This window comes from Ranitomeya variabilis, chromosome 2, assembly GCF_051348905.1.
Source record: "Ranitomeya variabilis isolate aRanVar5 chromosome 2, aRanVar5.hap1, whole genome shotgun sequence".
Taxonomy (NCBI): domain Eukaryota; kingdom Metazoa; phylum Chordata; class Amphibia; order Anura; family Dendrobatidae; genus Ranitomeya; species Ranitomeya variabilis.
The window spans coordinates 149722996-149741992 of NC_135233.1; the positions used below are offsets into that span (position 1 = coordinate 149722996).

Below are 18997 nucleotides of genomic sequence, written 5' to 3' on the forward strand. Positions count from 1 at the left end.
ACTACAGTACTGGAGCATTTCCTTATATTACCCTATTAATTAAGGTCAAAAGCTAATGTTTACTCATTCTGTGGTATTTAAAGAGTTAACAGTCATTTTGCTTTTTAATTCCATAAATCGATACCACACATGAAAATAAGCAAGTTTGTGATATATCTTATCTGCTTATTTCTCTGCGAGGACCAAGCATTCATTTTCAAAAATCTTAATTCTTGGGTAAAAACTGTATTCAGTGAACACAGACTCTTAACATTACTGAGATGGCAATTGGTGCTGATAAGATTCCTTGTAAGTTGAGGAGGTGAGGGAAGAGGATGAGTTAGGATCTGGAGTTGAAGCTCCCATCCCTCTCTGGTCTACATAGTCTTTTCAGAAGTAACTGCTATTTCCTATCTCACCTATGAAAGAAAAAAATCTGTCTACAATGAATACAGATTTTACCTGAGATATGAGAAAATCAATGACTAGTCCTGGTAGAAAAAAGTGGATTTCTCTAATAAGACATATTACAAAGTTGCTTATTTTCATGTATACTATTTATAAAATAAAAATTAAAACGACAGTTACACTTTTAGATTTCAGCAAATGGAGCATATATATTATGCAACAGAACATTTTTTATCTTCAAATTATACTTTTTTTATTAAGCTATTTTTTTTCTCTCATTTGATGGAAATATTGATAATTTCCAAAAGCTGAAGGTCTTGCTTTGCTTATATAAAGATCACGCAGGCATATCATGCCTCAGAAAACAGTATAACTCTTTCATCTAGCAAACCGTGCCTAACCAAGATGTATTAATACTGTCGATTAAAGAAGCTCTTCCATGTAAGTTTTTATCCTCTTAATTTATTGCAGTCTTCATTATATAGCCCTGTGCTCTTACAATTGCTCATTTTGCCTTTCTGCCCAGTTAATTTTTCTTTGTTCCATGTAACAACAGGAAGTCTCTTTTCATTGCATGAGTCATACCCCTCTTTAACATCTGATCCAGCTGCTCCCTCCTCCCCTGCCGGAGACTTTGCAGCAAGTAAAATTGGAGTTCTATTAGTGACTTGTGCAGAGAAGAGACTTCCTGTTTCTACATAAAGCTTAGAAGGATTCCTTCTAATGGAAAAGAGAAAAATCAACTGGCAAGGAGAGCGAAATGAGCAGTTTGTAAGTACACAGTGCCATATAATGTTATGATTATTAAGACGATAACAATTTTGATGGGAGTGCTTCTTTAAGCAATACCCCAAGAACATTGGAGAAATGGATTACTGCATTTTAGATGAACAAGTTTTTCTTACTAAAGCCTGAATACATTTTTAACGCACCACTCCAGTGTTTTTTTGTTTGTTTTTTCAGCGCTGGAGTGGTGCTTTAAGTGTAAGCACCCTGCCCCAGTTCTTTTTCTCACCTTCTAGTGGCTTCACCTTTTGCAGACGGCGCTCCTGTCCCGCTGCACCATTTTGTGCCCGTAACTTCTGACTTGCCAGAAGTCAGAAGTTAAGTCACAAGAGTTCAATGCTAGCCTATGAGAGCCAGAATGAGGCTCTCACGGGAGCGACACTGGAAAAGGATGAAGGTGGCGGCAGGTTAGTACGAGACATGGGGCAGGGGAATTACATTTAAAGCACCGCTCCAGCGATGTGGAAAAAAGCTTGCCTAGAGGTGTAGTGAGCACCTTGAGCCCACATGTGCTTCACAAAATGTTATAATGTTGAACTGTAAAAATGAAAATATTAATTTTTCCCCACAAAATGTTGCTTTAGCCCCAAATATTTTATTTTTCACAAGGGTAACAGAAAAAAATGGACCATGTATTTTGTTGTGCAGTTTGTCCTGAGCACGCTGAAACTCCATATTTGGTGGCAAACTACTGTTTAAGCGCACGGCAGGGCTCTGAACGGAAGGAGTGCCAAATGAATTCTGGATCATAGTTTTGGCTGCAATAGGTAGCGGGTGCTGTGACACATTTGAAGAGCCCCTGACATGCCAAAACAGCAAAAAAAAAGTGACGCCAGCAGAGTCCCTGAGGTGCTAGAACTGCAGAGCTCCCCCATAAGTGACTTTATTTTACAAACGAAATCTCTCAATGAATTCATCTAGGGGTGCAGTGATCATATTGACCCCACATGTGTGTCACAGAATTTTTATACCATTGGGCGTATAAGAAAAAATTACATTTTTAGAATTAACTTTTGTTTTAACCCCAGATTTTACATTCACATGGGGAAATTCGTTCGTAAAAATGGCACCGAAATTTGTCATACAATTTCTGTTGAACGTGGCCCCATTTGTGCCTGTACTGTACTGCCTAGCCACCCGACTCTGAGAACACATTATCATGGAATAGTTTGCAAATTCCATATGCAGAACCCCTAAGTGCCAGAAGAGCAGAACCGCTCTCTCAAGTGACCCCATTTTGAAAATAACATTCCTCTGGGACTTCATCTACAGGTGTAGTGACGATTTTGACTCCATGGATGTTTTCCAGAAACAAGCAGCAGTGAATGTAGCGGAGTTAAAACTGCAAAGCTTCCATTTTAGTGCCCATACATTGTATGGGCTCATGCTTCTGGAGACATAGACGTCATAAATTAAGCGGGCTCTCATCAGTGCAGAAATGACAAACACGTGGATGTTAATTGTGGTTTAAGCACATTGTGGGGCTCAGAAGGGAGAGAGGCATTATAATTCGGGAGCACAGAATTCACTGGATTTCTTTTATGGGGTCAGGAGCCATTTTGCTTTTCCAGAGCCTCTGTACTACCAGTAACGTGGAAGCCCCCTATATTCCCATTGACAGATGACGGATATGAGTGGGGACTTGCTGTTTTGAAGATTGAATGAATGTACTTCATGAATAAAAACCAGCAATTCAGGAATAATTTTTTTATGCCTTTAACTGTGTAGTAAAAGAGATAAGGCAGTCAGTACAATTACAGCTATACCTCATTTATATCTTTTTATTATTATTATTTTGGTGCTTTTACACAATAAAAACTATTTTATAGAAAAAATGAAGTGTTTTTCTCATTTTTTTTCTTTTTTTACAATGTTCACTGAAGGGATTAACTAGCGGGACAGTTTTATAGGTCAGGCTGTTGTGGACGTGGTGATACCAAATATGTGTACTTTGTTTTATTTGGTTATTACATAAATGTATGTATTTAGCGAATTCATATTTTTTCAATTTATTTTTGATTCTTTATTTTGTTTTTTCATTTTTTTTTGTTTTTTTTACAAACCTTCTCTACCTTTAAACTTTCCCTGCCCTGATCACCGATCTAATACTCTGCAGTGCTTTTGCATTGCAGCTCATAAAATAAGCTTCTCGCACATAGGGAGGTGCAGGAGCTTAGAGGCAAGCGTCCCTGGGAAACCCAACAGCCATCTTTTGGACCAGGGTAACCATGGAGACCATTGGCACAACGCGATCGCAGTGGCATTGTGTCAATCGGAGCAGACAGTGCGCTCCCTCCCTGCTATGCCAATTGATTTTGCGGTTACTCTTGACAGAAGTATAAGAGAGTTTAAATACCTGCAGGGTTGTAGTGAGCCCTCGATCATGTATCTCCCACATGTACGGCAGATGTCATGAAGGAGTTAAAAAGCCTCTAAAGAAAAGTAAATAAAATAAGCATGAATGGCTTCTTGAGTTTGTGAATGGAACTCCATAAAAAAATCTCCACTGCGTGATTGATCGTCATGTGTATAATTAAAATCTGGGTCAAACGAGCATTAAACTTTTATAACCATGATTTTAAAAGCAACATTTGGGAAAGTGGAACAGCTGTGAGGTGGGTGAAGCCGGGTTACAGTTAAATTTGTTAAAATGCATTTGTATGATGGAACATATTACATTACAAAGCTTATTCTGAGATTGATTCAGTTTTCGTAGCACTGATATTGAAGGGAACCTGTCATGTCCTTTGTAGCATGTAAATTGTCCCCAGTGCGTTGTTAGTGATGCAATATGCATCACTAACCCTTTTATTTTCCCGGGGTTGTGCCAACGTCACTCAAACCTGCTTTAAGAAAATCCCGCGCTTGCTCATTGTATCGTAGATTTGCGCTTCTGCAGTGTTTATCGTAGAGCCGCGCTTGCGCAATTTCTATCGGGGAGCTGCGCTTGCGCTGTGACGAGCGACTCCAGCTGCACAGTCAGTGAATCTGGGTACTACATACAGCTTCAGTGCACATGATTGGCTCCCCGATCAAAACTGCACCAGCGCGGCTCTACGATGCCATCATTGGATTTTTCAAAGCTGATTTGAGTGACGTTGGCGCAACATTGTTCAAATTGTAAGGGAGGCGACAACCGTGACTGAATGAAATGAAGCACACCCCTATGACTAAATGAGCAGATGTGATATAACTATATAAAGTGCTTTTTGCACATGACTAGACCGCCATTTTTAATTTAAAAAAGTTAGTGATGTACATTGCATCAGTAACGACTCACTGGGAACAGTTTACGTGCTAAAAAGGGGCATGACGAGTTCCCTTTTAAAGGACATTTTAATTATTCTTGATGATAAAAGTTTATATAGTTGCACACAACTATTCTGCATCTATAAAGTAGTTCACAGACTATCCAAATGTAACCCTTTGGTGCCACCGTGAGGTACTGTATTGGCCCCAAGAATCAAGGCTTTGGTCATACCGAATACAACATGTGTTTGAAATCTGTAAGGAAAAATGTATAAACTCATGGATTACATTATCGCACATACGGTATATTTCTATGGGCGGTCTGTCTGGTTTCTGTGTCTCATTGATCCCAAATATGGCTGAGAATGAGGCCTCGTCAATGCCACATCAGCTACTTTACATTGAGCAAGCTGTTCTGTCTGTATCCAAACGTTCTATTTAATAAGTGTTGGTATGAGCAATGTTAAAAAATCCCTTTTAATAGATGTTTGTGTCTGTACTTTTCAGTCATGCGGATGGATCAATCAAATTTTGGGATGCGTCAGCAAGTAAGTTTTTTTTTGTTTGTTTTTTTTCTAAATGAAAGCCGACCATGTACTTTGTTCTCTTATACTATTTGATGTGGGGAAAATACTGAGTGGCTATATCATTAATTCTTTCTTTACTTGTAAAATCTCCATAATATCCTTGTGTGCATTCTTTGATCTGTGCTGCCTAGACTTGTTTCTTGTTTGGCCAATAGATCCTTACTATTTGTGTGGAAAGGTCCATTTGGAACAGAACATTGTTAGCTGCAGCTTGCACAATATTAAATAATCCTGGCTTTTCTAAATGAAGACTTTAAAAAAAAAAAAAAAAAAAAACACATTTTAATTTGGAACTAAAGTGGTTTAGTCATTAAATAGAATGAGTGACTTTGTAATGTTTCCATATCGTTCTCTGTGATGGCACCACTGATGGTTGACCTCTCTATAGACAGTGGTAAAAAGGTTCCGTCACCACCACTGTTCCCTGAGCTTACAGCAGATGTGGCAGAAAGCAACAGTGGTCTCACTGGGTCCATGGGGGAGAGAAGGTGAAATATGAATGTGTGGTGCAGCATGATTCGAATGGTTGGATTTTCCTTTCTTTAATTCCAGATATACTTATTTTCCAGCATGTTGCTGACAAATTTGGAGTCCTACTACTTTTTACAGAGCTGATACAGCCTGATACAGTCTCTTGAATTTTGAATGCCCCTTCCGAAGATGTTGTTCTTTTACTTTATATCATAGCTATGACCTATATAGTGGCAGGTAAAAGTTTGGACCCCCCTGGTCAAAATTACTGTTACTGTGAGCAGCTTAGAAAGTTGTAGATTAAATGATTTTAAAAGGCCTAAAGTATTTTATTTTTTACATTTTAAAAATTACAAAAGGGAAAATTGGATGATGCAAAAGTTTGGGTACCCTTGGAGATATATGTGCTAGGATAACTTTGCCCAAGTTTCAGGCCTTAAGTAGCCTGTTAGGGTTATGACTTGTTCACAATCATCGTTGGGAAAGGCCAGGTGATGCAAATTTCCCAACTGTACAAAAACCCAGCCTCCTCCAAAAAACAGCAGCCAAGGGTTATTTTAGGGTATGTTCACACGTTGCGGATTTTGCTGCGGATCCGCAGCAGATTGGCCACTGCGGATTCACGGCAGTTTTCCATGAGCTTACAGTACCATGTAAACCTATGGAAAACAAAATCCGCAGTGCACATGCAGCGTTGTTTATTCTGCAGCATGTCGATTCTTTGTGTGGATTCCGCAGCGGTTTACACCTGCTCCTCAATGGGAATCCGCACGTGTAAAACCGCAGGTGGAATCCGCACCAAAACCGCGGTAATTACGCAATAAATCCGCAGTGCGGATTTACCAAAATCAGTGCAGAAAAATCCACACACCATTCCGCAACGTTTGCACATACCCTACAACAGCTTCCTAGCACTCTGAAACTGAAAATGGCAGAGGCCACAAAGCAGGAGAAGGCTGTAAGAAGATATCAAAGGTTTTTCAAGTTGCCCTTTCTTCAGTTCGAAATGTAATTAAGAATTGGCAGTTAACAGGAACAGTGAAAGTCGTAAGGTCTGGAAGACCAAGCAAAATTTCAGTGAGAGCTGCTCATAGGATTGCTAGAGAGGCAAATCAGAACCCCTGCTTGATTGCAAAAGACCTTCAGAAAGATTTAGCAGACTCTGGAGTTGTGGTACATTGTTCTACTAGTAAGAGAAACCTGCACAAATATGGCCATCATGGAAAAGTCATCAGACGAAAGCCTCTACTGCATTTTCACCATAAAGTTCAGCGTCTGAAGTATACAAAAGAACATTTAACCCCTTACTGACCTCGGACGGGATAGTACGTCCGACGTCAGGTCCCCTGCTTTGATGCAGGGCTCCGCGGTGAGCCCGCATCAAAGCCGGGACATGTCAGCTGTTTTGAACAGCTGACATGTGCCCGCAATAGCGGCGGGTGAAATCGCGATTCACCCACCGCTATTAACTAGTTAAATGCCGCTGTCAAACGCAGGTCCTTGAGACCTCTATGGTTACTGATCCCCGGCAGCTGTGAGCGCCACCCTGTGGTCGGCGCTCACAGCACACCTGATTTTCTGCTACATAGCAGCGAACAGCAGATTGCTGCTATGTAGCAGAGGTGATCGTGCTGTGCCTGATTCTAGCCTCCCATGGAGGCTATTGAAGCATGGCAAAAGTTAAAAAGAAAAGTAAAAAAAATGTGAAAAAAATAAAAAATATATAAAAGTTTGAATCACCCCCCTTTCGCCCCAATCAAAATAAATCAATAAAAAAAAATCAGACCTTCACATATTTGGTATCGCCACGTTCAGAATCGCCCGATCTATCAATAAAAAAAAGCATTAACCTGATCGCTAAACGGTGTAACGAGAAAAAAAATCGAAATGCCAGAATTACGTTTTTTTTGGTCGCCGCGACATTGCATTAAAATGCAATAACGGGCGATCAAAAGAACGTATCTGCACCGAATTGGAATCATTAAAAATGCCAGCTTGGCACGCAAAAAATAAGCCCTCAACCGACCCCAGATCATGAAAAATGGAGACGCTACAAGTATCGGAAAATGGCGCAATTTATTTATTTATTTTTTAGCAAAGTTTGGAATTTTTTTTCACAACTTAGGTAAAAAATAACCTAGTCATGTTAGGTGTCTATGAACTCGTAGTGACCTGGAGAATCATAATGGCAGGTCAGTTTTAGCATTTAGTGAACCTAGCAAAAAAGCCAAGCAAAAAACAAGTGTGGGAGTGCACTTTTTTTGCAATTTCACTGCACTTGGAATTTTTTTCCCGTTTTCTAGTACACGACATGGTAAAACCAATGATGTCGTTCAAAAGTACAACTCGTCCCGCAAAAAATAAGCCCTCACATGGCCAAATTGACGGAAAAATAAAAAAGTTATGGCTCTGAGAAGGAGGGGAGTGAAAAACGAACACGGAAAAACAAAAAATCCCAAGGTCATGAAGGGGTTAAAGAAGCCTGATGCATTTTGCAAAAAAAAGTCTTGTGGTCCTATGAGGTTAAAATAGAACTCTTGGGCCACAATGATCAAAGGTGTGTGTGGAGAAAAAAATGTCACAGGCAGAGGGAAGAATGGATTTAATGAAATTTCAACAAATTCTAGATGCAAACATAACTCTATCTGTAATAAAAAAGCTGAAATTGAAAAAAGGATGGCTACTACAAATGGATCATTATTAGTGTTGATCGAATAGCTTTGGATAAGAGGTTATTCGAATAGCTATAGCGCTTACTGAATAGCTGCCTCTGTTACCTGGAGTGCTCCCGATAATAGGCTGTTCGGCACCGCAGCTGCATGTGTCGCGGCTGTGTGACGGTCACAACACATGCATGGAGAGGCCAACAAACAAGCTTTCCATGCATGTGTTGTGACTGTCACACAGCCGTGACACGTGTACCTGCTGCACGATCAGCTGATTGGGAGCGCTCTAGGTATCCAGGTTACCAAGAGAGCTATTCAGATAAGCTCTTATCCGAAGCTATTCGATCGACACTAATCATTATCCTAAACACAAGTCAAAATCCACAATAGACTACCTCAAAAGGCGCAAGCTGAAGGTTATACAATATCCCTCACAGTGCCCTAATTTGAAAATCTGTGGCTACGCCTCAAAATAGCAGTGCATGCAAAACGACCCTGGAATCTCACAGAACTAGAAGAATTTTTCAAGGCAGAATGGATGAAAATCCCTCAAAACAAAACTGAAATACTCTTATCTGGCTACAAAGTGTTTACAAGCTGTGATACTTTCTAAAAGGGGTGCTACTAGGTACTAACCATGCAGGGTGCCCAAACGTTTGCATCGGCCCATTTTCCTTATTGTAATTTTTAAAATGTAAAAGATGAAATCGTGTGTTTTTTGTTTTTTTTTGTCTAAAATACAAAGGAAATGTGTCATCTTTAACTTTATGCCTTTTAGGGATCATTTAATTTTCAACTTGCTTAACAGTTCATAATAACAGTAATTTTGACCAGGGGTGCCCAAACTTTTGCATGCCGCTGTAAGATAAAGTTATGAAAAAATTTTTTAAAAAAAGAAAAATGTATACTATTCACCCTAAAACATTTTTATCTAAATAGTTCAAAAAGGAAAAGAAAACTTTTTTTTTTTTTTTTTTTTTTTTTTTTAACCAGTAGATTGTGTAAAGGACTCGGAATGAATTCCATAAAGTCTTTGACATTTTATGTGACCTGTACTTATTAGATGTCTGTTTTTTTTCCCCCACACAAAATTCAAGCACTTTGGGGCAAAAAAAAAGAGAAATCTTTGGATGGTGATAGTCAAGTTCATGGTCGGGTGGGCAAGGACAAGCAATTTCTAAAAAGGGGTCAGATTGCATCAAAATTCAGTAATTTCCATAATAAAATAGATACTGCCCAATAAGACAAAAAGGCTTGATCTTTTGGAGAGTTTTCTTAAAGGGAACCTGTCACCAGGTTTGGCCGATACGAGTTACGGCCATCACTTTTCAGGGCTTATCTACAGCATTCTATAATGCTGTAGATAAGCCCCCGATCCGACCTGCAAGAGAAGACTTTTATTATACTCATCTGCAAGGGGGTCCAGTCCGATAGGTGTCGCAGGTCCTGGTCTGGCGCCTCCCATCTTCTTATGGTCTCCACCCTCCTGTTGCTTCATGACCTCCGGCATCGCGCTCCTGCACAGGCATACTTATCTGCCTTGTTGAGGGCAGAGCAAATTCCTGCAGTGCGCAGGCGCCGGGCCTCACTGACCTTTCTCGGCACCTGCGCACTGCAGTACTTTGATCTGCCCTCAACAGGGCAGATAAGTATACATGCGCAGAAGCGCGATCACGGGGAGCATGTGTGGATGACACAGGGACACGTCATCTACATGAAGCAAGCAGGAGGGCGGCGGTGATCATAAGAAGATGGGAGGCACCGCACCAGGAGTTGCGACACCCATTGGACCAGACCGCCCTGCAGGTGAGTATGTGTATATATACAGTGGGGCAAAAAAGTATTTAGTCAGTCAGCAATAGTGCAAGTTCCACCACTTAAAAAGATGAGAGGCGTCTGTAATTTACATCATAGGTAGACCTCAACTATGGGAGACAAACTGAGAAAAAAAAATCCAGAAAATCACATTGTCTGTTTTTTTATCATTTTATTTGCATATTATGGTGGAAAATAAGTATTTGGTCAGAAACAAAATTTCATCTCAATACTTTGTAATATATCCTTTGTTGGCAATGACAGAGGTCAAACGTTTTCTGTAAGTCTTCACAAGGTTGCCACACACTGTTGTTGGTATGTTGGCCCATTCCTCCATGCAGATCTCCTCTAGAGCAGTGATGTTTTTGGCTTTTCGCTTGGCAACACGGACTTTCAACTCCCTCCAAAGGTTTTCTATAGGGTTGAGATCTGGAGACTGGCTAGGCCACTCCAGGACCTTGAAATGCTTCTTACGAAGCCACTCCTTCGTTGCCCTGGCGGTGTGCTTTGGATCATTGTCATGTTGAAAGACCCAGCCACGTTTCATCTTCAATGCCCTTGCTGATGGAAGGAGGTTTGCACTCAAAATCTCACGATACATGGCCCCATTCATTCTTTCATGTACCCGGATCAGTCGTCCTGGCCCCTTTGCAGAGAAACAGCCCCAAAGCATGATGTTTCCACCACCATGCTTTACAGTAGGTATGGTGTTTGATGGATGCAACTCAGTATTCTTTTTCCTCCAAACACGACAAGTTGTGTTTCTACCAAACAGTTCCAGTTTGGTTTCATCAGACCATAGGACATTCTCCCAAAACTCCTCTGGATCATCCAAATGCTCTCTAGCAAACTTCAGACGGGCCCGGACATGTACTGGCTTAAGCAGTGGGACACTTCTGGCACTGCAGGATCTGAGTCCATGGTGGCGTAGTGTGTTACTTATGGTAGGCCTTGTTACATTGGTCCCAGCTCTCTGCAGTTCATTCACTAGGTCCCCCCACGTGGTTCTGGGATTTTTGCTCACCGTTCTTGTGATCATTCTGACCCCACGGGGTGGGATTTTGCGTGGAGCCCCAGATCGAGGGAGATTATCAGTGGTCTTGAATGTCTTCCATTTTCTAATTATTGCTCCCACTGTTGATTTCTTCACTCCAAGCTGGTTGGCTATTGCAGATTCAGTCTTCCCAGCCTGGTGCAGGGCTACAATTTTGTTTCTGGTGTCCTTTGACAGCTCTTTGGTCTTCACCATAGTGGAGTTTGGAGTCAGACTGTTTGAGGGTGTGCACAGGTGTCTTTTTATACTGATAACAAGTTTAAACAGGTGCCATTACTACAGGTAATGAGTGGAGGAAAGAGGAGACTCTTAAAGAAGAAGTTACAGGTCTGTGAGAGCCAGAAATCTTGATTGTTTGTTTCTGACCAAATACTTATTTTCCACCATAATATGGAAATAAAATGATAAAAAAACAGACAATGTGATTTTCTGGATTTTTTTTTCTCAGTTTGTCTCCCATAGTTGAGGTCTACCTATGATGTAAATTACAGACGCCTCTCATCTTTTTAAGTGGTGGAACTTGCACTATTGCTGACTGACTAAATACTTTTTTGCCCCACTGTGTATATATATATATATATATATATATATATATATATATATATATATATATATATATATATATATATTTACTGTAGGTAAGCCCTGAAAAGCGGTGTTCGTAACTGGTATTGGTTCCCTTTAAGAGCCTGGCTACCCATTCGCTACAGGGTCCAGTATAAACTCATCTCTCTCCCCCATAAAGCTCTCCACAGTTCTGCACCGCCTTATATCTCCTCTCTCATCTCTGTCTATCGCCCTACACGTGCCCTCCGTTCTACAAATGACCTAAGGCTAACATCCCCCGTAATCCGAACCTCGCACCTCCGTCTCCAAGACTTCTCTCGTGCTGCGCCAGCTCTCTGGAACGCGCTTCCCCAGACGATCAGGCTGATACCTAGCCCCGACCTATTCAAGTGCGCTTTGAAAACCCATCTCTTCTAACAAGCCTACCACATCAACTACTCAGTAAACTAACTTTGCCCTGTTCCCTCCTTCCAAATATTACTCTGAATCTGCACCCTACTATTCTTCTGTCTCCACACCCTCCATGCACATGATAACTGCACTTGATACTTGACTATTGCACTTAAACACAGGGGCTGATGACCGGATCATGCAGCTTTATATGAAAATCCCTATTTACTATAATTGCCAGACCTGAAACAACAAGCACTTTTTACCTATTGTGTCCCCCCATTTCCTTGTAGATTGTAAGCTTGCGAGCAGGACCTCACTCCTAATGTCACTGTTTAAATTGTCTGTACATGTCCCCGCTTAATTGTAAAGTGCTGCGGAATATGTTGGTGCTATATAAATAAAAATTATTATTATTATTTAAGGACTTATGTTATACTCTATAGCAACCAACATGAAAATAAGACTGTTAAGCTTAAAGGGTTATTCCCATCTCCAAGATCCTATTCCAGTATGTAGTAAGTGTAATAATAATATAACACAGGTCAACAAAAAAAAAATTTTTTTCTGGTGTCCAAAATATTTTAATGAATTTAGGGTATTTTTGGGGTGCTGATTCTGAATATGCTATCAGTTTTGCCAGATTGGCTCAAGTTTTTGAGATTTTTGGTATCTTATTTATAGCACTTGTTGGTAAATGCGACGCATCATCTCATTAATTTCTTTGGATTAGTACTTGAACTGAGCAGTTCTCAATATAGTTTTGTGTTAATTAGTGTTCTAAAAGTTTGTTCATAGCTTGATTTTTGCACTAACTTTATGTTGTTGTCTGTTTTCCAGTGAAAAGCATGAACTCATCAAGAAGAAGTTGTCTTAACGATCCAGACTCATTCTGTTACATTTGTGGTGAATACACACTGCCAAAACATAGAAGAAACATAACAGACTTCGTAAAAAAAGTGTATTTTGCCTATTTTGGGGTTATGCTTGGGGACCAAGACAAGTTTTGGGCACCACACATAGTGTGCAAAGCATGTATCGAATTATTACGAAAATGGAGCAAAGGACAAAGAAAAAGCTTCAAATTTGGTGTTCCAATGGTGTGGAGAGAGCCAAAAAATCATCATGATGACTGTTATTTCTGTGCAGTGCAAGTGCAAGGATTCAATAAGCATAAGAAACGAAAATAGGAGTAACATGGAATCGGCAAGAAGGCCTGTCCCTCATTGTGAAGATGTGCCTGTACCTGTGTTTACCATAAATAACAGTCATCATGATGATTTTTTGGCTCTCTCCACACCATTGGAACACCAAATTTGAAGCTTTTTCTTTGTCCTTTGCTCCATTTTCGTAATAATTCGATACATGCTTTGCACACTATGTGTGGTGCCCAAAACTTGTCTTGGTCCCCAAGCATAACCCCAAAATAGGCAAAATACACTTTTTTTACGAAGTCTGTTATGTTTCTTCTATGTTTTGGCAGTGTGTATTCACCACAAATGTAACAGAATGAGTCTGGATCGTTAAGACAACTTCTTCTTGATGAGTTCATGCTTTTCACTGGAAAACAGACAACAACATAAAGTTAGTGCAAAAATCAAGCTATGAACAAACTTTTAGAACACTAATTAACACAAAACTATATTGAGAACTGCTCAGTTCAAGTACTAATCCAAAGAAATTAATGAGATGATGCGTCACATTTACCAACAAGTGCTATAAATAAGATACCAAAAATCTCAAAAACTTGAGCCAATCTGGCAAAACTGATGACATATTCAGAATCAGCACCCCAAAAATACCCTAAATTCGATGAAATATCTTTGGCACCAAAAATGCTGTTGACCAGTGTAATCAATTGCCTCCAATTAGAAATGTAGTATAGTTTTTCTGATTTGCTGTCTTTCCTAATGTGCAGTCATTGCAGGACCTTAGGTAGCCATGGATACGACCACTATCAACCAGCTAATGGTCAATATGTCAGTGGTTGTAACTATGGATACCTAAGGTCCTGCAATGCATACACATAAAGAAAGAGACATAGCAAATCAGAAAATCTATATTACAATTGTAACTGGAGGTATTTATTAATATTAGTATTATTTCACCTACTACTTATTGGAATAGGATTTTGGAGATGCGAATGCACCTTTAACCCCCTTTGCGACCTTGGACATACAGGTACGTCCAAGGTCGCCTCCCCTGTTTGCTGTGTGCTCCGGCGATGAGCCTGCAACTTTTCCTTCACATGTCAGCTGATTTTATCAGCTGGCATGTGCCCCTAACAGCCGTCAGTGGAATCACGATCCACCTGCGGCTGTTAACATCTTAATTGCTGCTGTCATTCTCTGACAGCGGCATTTAATATGATCGCACCAGAAGTGTCACAAACCCCGCCCATCGGCACCCATGTCACATGACTGCGGGTTGCTGATGGGTTGGCTTGACAATGCGGGATCTGTGGTTGTTATTGCCGGATAGCTATGAGTGGCACCCAGTGGCCCGTGCTCATAGCAGATGAGCATTTCTTCTACACAGAATATCATAGCTTTTAGTCTACACATATTTGCTATCGTCTCATTCAGAAACGCCCGATCAATATATAACACAAATTAAACCGATGGATAAACAGCGTAGCAAGAAAACAAAAATCAAAACGCCAGAATTATGTTTTTGTGGTCACTGCAACATTGCATTAAAATGCAATAACAATCAAGACAATCAAGATCGTATATACATCAAAATGGTATCAATAAAACCGGCAGCTGGGCACGCAAAAAGTAAGCACACACACCCCCCCCAAAACCATAAAAACAATGGAGATGCTAAGGGCCTTGGAAAGTGGTGACTTTTTTTTTCTTTTTTATTAACTTTGGGATGTTTTTTTCACCACTTAAAAGAAAAAAAAAACTATACATGTTTGATATCAATGAACTTGTAATGACCTGGAGAATCATATTGGCATGTCACTTTTAGCATTTAGTGAACATGGTTAAAAAAAGAATAAAAATTTTGGAATTTTTTTTGCAACTTCGCCACACTTTCATTTTTTTCACCATTTTCCAGTACATTATATGGTAAACCAGTGGTGTCGTTCAAAAGTACAACATGTCCCTCAAAACAAAAGTTCTCATGTGGCCATATTAACGGGAAAAATAAAAAAGTTATGGCTCTGGGAAGAAGGGGAGCAAAAAAACGGAAAAACCCGAGGTGGTGACGGGCTTAAATATATGCTTTTCAATTGAATTGTCATGATAAAACTCTATTATTACACCACAATGACAGTACTTTACTTTACCACCTAGGAGGTATTAAATGCCATATAACATTTATTTATTGGTCAGAAAAAAATCTTTTTGCTCATAATATCAGCTAAAACAAAAAAAAAAAGCTGTTACAGACTATATATATATATATATATATATATATATATATATATATATATATATATATATATATATATATATGTGTATATATATATATATACACACACATACATACATACATACATACATACATACACACACATACATACATACATACATACATACATACAAAGGAAGTCATCAGAAAATTAATGCATTTTGGGGATGCCCATAATGGGTCTGTAGATGCAGGAAATGTAACTCCATCTCTTAGGTTGGATATGAAATTGAGACGCGCTTTTTCCAAATACTATATTCTAGTCAGGATATACAAAGATCACACTAATGGGTTCTCATTGTCAAAAGAAAATCTTGTCTCAAACTTGATCCCCAACATATTCACTGCTTTATATGATGCAACCTTCTGCCTCAAGTAAGATCTGGCTTGTCATGGTTCACTTGTCTAAGGAATAGCGAGCTTCCCTCAAAATGATCCCTCCATGGCAACTACAAAGATGATGTTTTCTGTTTGCTTTAAAAAAAAAAAAAAAAAAAAAAAAATATATATATATATATATATATATATATATATATATATATATATATATATTTTTTTTTTTATTTTATTTTTTTTGCTGTGTGGGGGAACATTTTCTGTTTCTATCTGATATTGCTAACAGTAACAATCTAGGTTTTCTTTTGGGAGACTGTTTGTCCAGGCTTAGCACCATTAGGGCAAGTTCACAAAGGGCGTTTTTGCTGCTTTTTTTAGGCTAATTTTCAGCTGCTTTTTACAGTATCAGCAAAGCCTATGAGATTTCACAAATCTCATGCACACACATTGGTTTTTTTGTGTCATCAGGATTTAGTGCTTTGTTGCTTTTTTTTGACATAGAGCATGTCACTTCTTTCAGCGTTTTTGCAGCGTTTTTCACCCACTGGCTTGAATGGGTGTTGAAAAAACGCAGGTACCATTATTTGCAGCATTTTTACTGCAGAAAGTCAATTGATATTAGCATGGACAAAGAGACACAAAAAAACACAACAAACCCGCACCATAAACCAACCTAAACCTGCGTTTTTTGCCACACCTTCTTTCCTGCCAAGAAGATTAGGTTTTGCTGCAGAAAAAAAAGCAGCAAAAACGCCCTGTGTGAACTTACCCTTAAGGTACAGATTTGTATTATTATTTTTTAAACTAGTTAGTTGATCATTAAATGAATAAGGAAATTAATGAGCAGCTTCTTGACCAAAATCTTTATTAAAAGGAACCTGAGAGCTGATACATGCTGTCCTATCCACGGGTTAAACTTACATAAGTCATTGGCTGTATGATCTCACCAGGTATGTTTGATCCTGAAACACTAAGGAGTTTCAAAGATAGCCGCCAATGACAGCTACACGGAAGAGTAGTCAGACAGATGCGCACACAGGGAAAGACCTGTCAATCCAGGGTAGCTGGCGAGGAGAAGCCGCTGGTGACCCTCCAGTCCAACTAATGTCCTATGCGGTTCAGAATAATGTCCTATGCAGCTCGGTCCCCAGCAGCTATTAAACTTCGTTTTTGTCCAACATCACACCGTTTCAGAGTCAAAGATACCTAGCTAAGATCATACAGCCAGTAACTGATACATGTAGTCCAATACACAGGCAGCATGTATTTGCTGTCAGGATCCCTTTAAGCCAGATCAGCCTTTAGTGGAAATTGCATTCTGTGAGGCTTAGACCATAGAGCTGGTAGCATCACTGGCTTTATAAAACCGGTCCTGGAGTACGATTTTCTTGGCCATAATAAAATCTGATAGAAGCGATTGGGAGATTCCACCTTCCTTTCAGGTGGCCTCTCACAGATCTCAAAACATTAACTTCAACATTAACTTTTTTGAAAATCAAAAAAATAGAATAATTTCACTCCTTAGCCATGAAATTGAAAGTTCAGAAATACCTGCTTCTTTCTCAGAAGTAGAGAAAGACGTTTTTAATTGAATTTCAAGCTAAAAACAAGGATAAGAATATTACAAAGAATGCCATAGTAAGACTAATTAGGACCAAAGTTGTGTAATGTTAGATTGCAAGGCATGGAGCTGGCAAGGAGCCCACTTTATGGTAGAGTAAGAGCATACTTGTGGGCTGAGATGCAAAGCGACTACATGGTTCAGCCTCCCCAACTTTGGAAAGGTGACTTGATACATATGATAATGACTTGATAATGGCTTCACCTTTGGAAGGAAACTTTTCTAGGCTATTGTTCCCAGTGGTACCATCATGAGGGACGGTATGGAAAAAGGGAATTGGTCCTACAGGGAATTCTGATTCCATGAGTCCACCATGACGGCATCATTCTTTCCATCTAAATTTTCTCGTGCATGTGTGTGAGTGTTTTGTTGGTTAATAAATATTTCAAATTGAAGGAGTCTGGTCTAGTAATCTGGTAAAGACTCCTAGGTTGGACCTTTTAACCGCTCTCCGATTCCTGTCCCTCCAGAGGTCAACGATCAATGTGCAGAAATGCCATCACAGTGGACTGGAAACCAAGTGACTGGTAAAGCTCACATTTTTTTTTTCTTCTCCCTGGTCTTTGGTGTAAACTAAGGGTAGGATATCTCCACTCTGATCAACTTTAGTAATGTCTCTGAACATTTGTAAAATGTGTGCTTTAGAAACTCACATGCAAGCTAATATATCTGTATACAGAGTAACTACTTTTTTATTTTATGTCTAAACATTCTCACTGATGAAAATTTCCTAAACTGTAGCTTTTACCATAGATGTCGCCCTATGAAATATTAGATATCCAGTATTTTTAGTTTTCTGTAACATCAGTTGGCCTGCACTTGGAAGATTGGGCTTTAACATTTTAGAATGCATGCTACTTTACCAGATTAAAAAATGTTCAGCTTGGCAATAGTAAACGACCTTTTCTAAAGTAGTATTCTTCTACTGTTCCTAATTATTTATATATTTTTTTCCCTAGTAACGTTGCAAATGTTATATAAACTCAAGACAGCAAAAGTATTTGAGAAGTCTCGGAATAAAGAGGATAAACCTAGCACAGACATTGTAGATGAAGATCCTTATGCCATCCAGATGATCTCCTGGTGCCCAGAGAGCAGGATACTATGTGTGGCCGGTGTCTCAGCCCACGTCATCATTTATAGATTCAGCAAACAGGAAGTGACCGCAGACGTCATCCCGGTAAAGTCCATGCCTAGGTTTCGCATGCCTGTTTAAGTGTGACTCCTAAAGATTTTATGCCCCCTATTAATTAATGACATCTATCATCCATAATAAATAATAATTATCTGCAATAATTATTATTATAATTCCAATGTTGCTTTCCCTTGATTGCAAACAGAATTGGGAGCATCTATTTGCCACAACATGGATTAATCAGAAAGAATTGTGAATAAAAAATCACGATGGGAACTAGACAAAATAAGAGTGGCAGTAAAGCAGAAATTGACATACTTCACCATCTAGAAACATTTACCTCTGTAATGTAATGTTTTGGAATTTCCATTTCTAAAAATTTTTCACAGAATTTTTTAGATGCAAGCGTCCTAATTTAAATAATTCACCAACAAAAGACACTAATATACGATAAAGTAAATGAGACAATAAAACTTAACATTTACTTACTATAAAAAACATTTCTACAAA

The 18997-nt window shown here is 39.2% G+C and overlaps 1 protein-coding gene across 6 annotated transcripts in view; it reads left to right on the plus strand.

Moving 5' to 3' along the window:
* Window positions 1-18997, plus strand: part of STXBP5 (syntaxin binding protein 5) — a 533536-nt gene that overhangs the window by 397730 nt on the left and 116809 nt on the right. For 3 of the 6 annotated variants that reach the window (XM_077283080.1, XM_077283076.1, XM_077283078.1), the window contains exons 14-16: window positions 4930-4970; window positions 17823-17879; window positions 18312-18532. In XM_077283080.1, coding sequence (XP_077139195.1) covers window positions 4930-4970; window positions 17823-17879; window positions 18312-18532 — 319 coding nt within the window. The remainder of the gene's footprint in view (window positions 1-4929; window positions 4971-17822; window positions 17880-18311; window positions 18533-18997) is intronic. The other 3 variants (XM_077283079.1, XM_077283081.1, XM_077283082.1) reach the window with 1 other exon arrangement.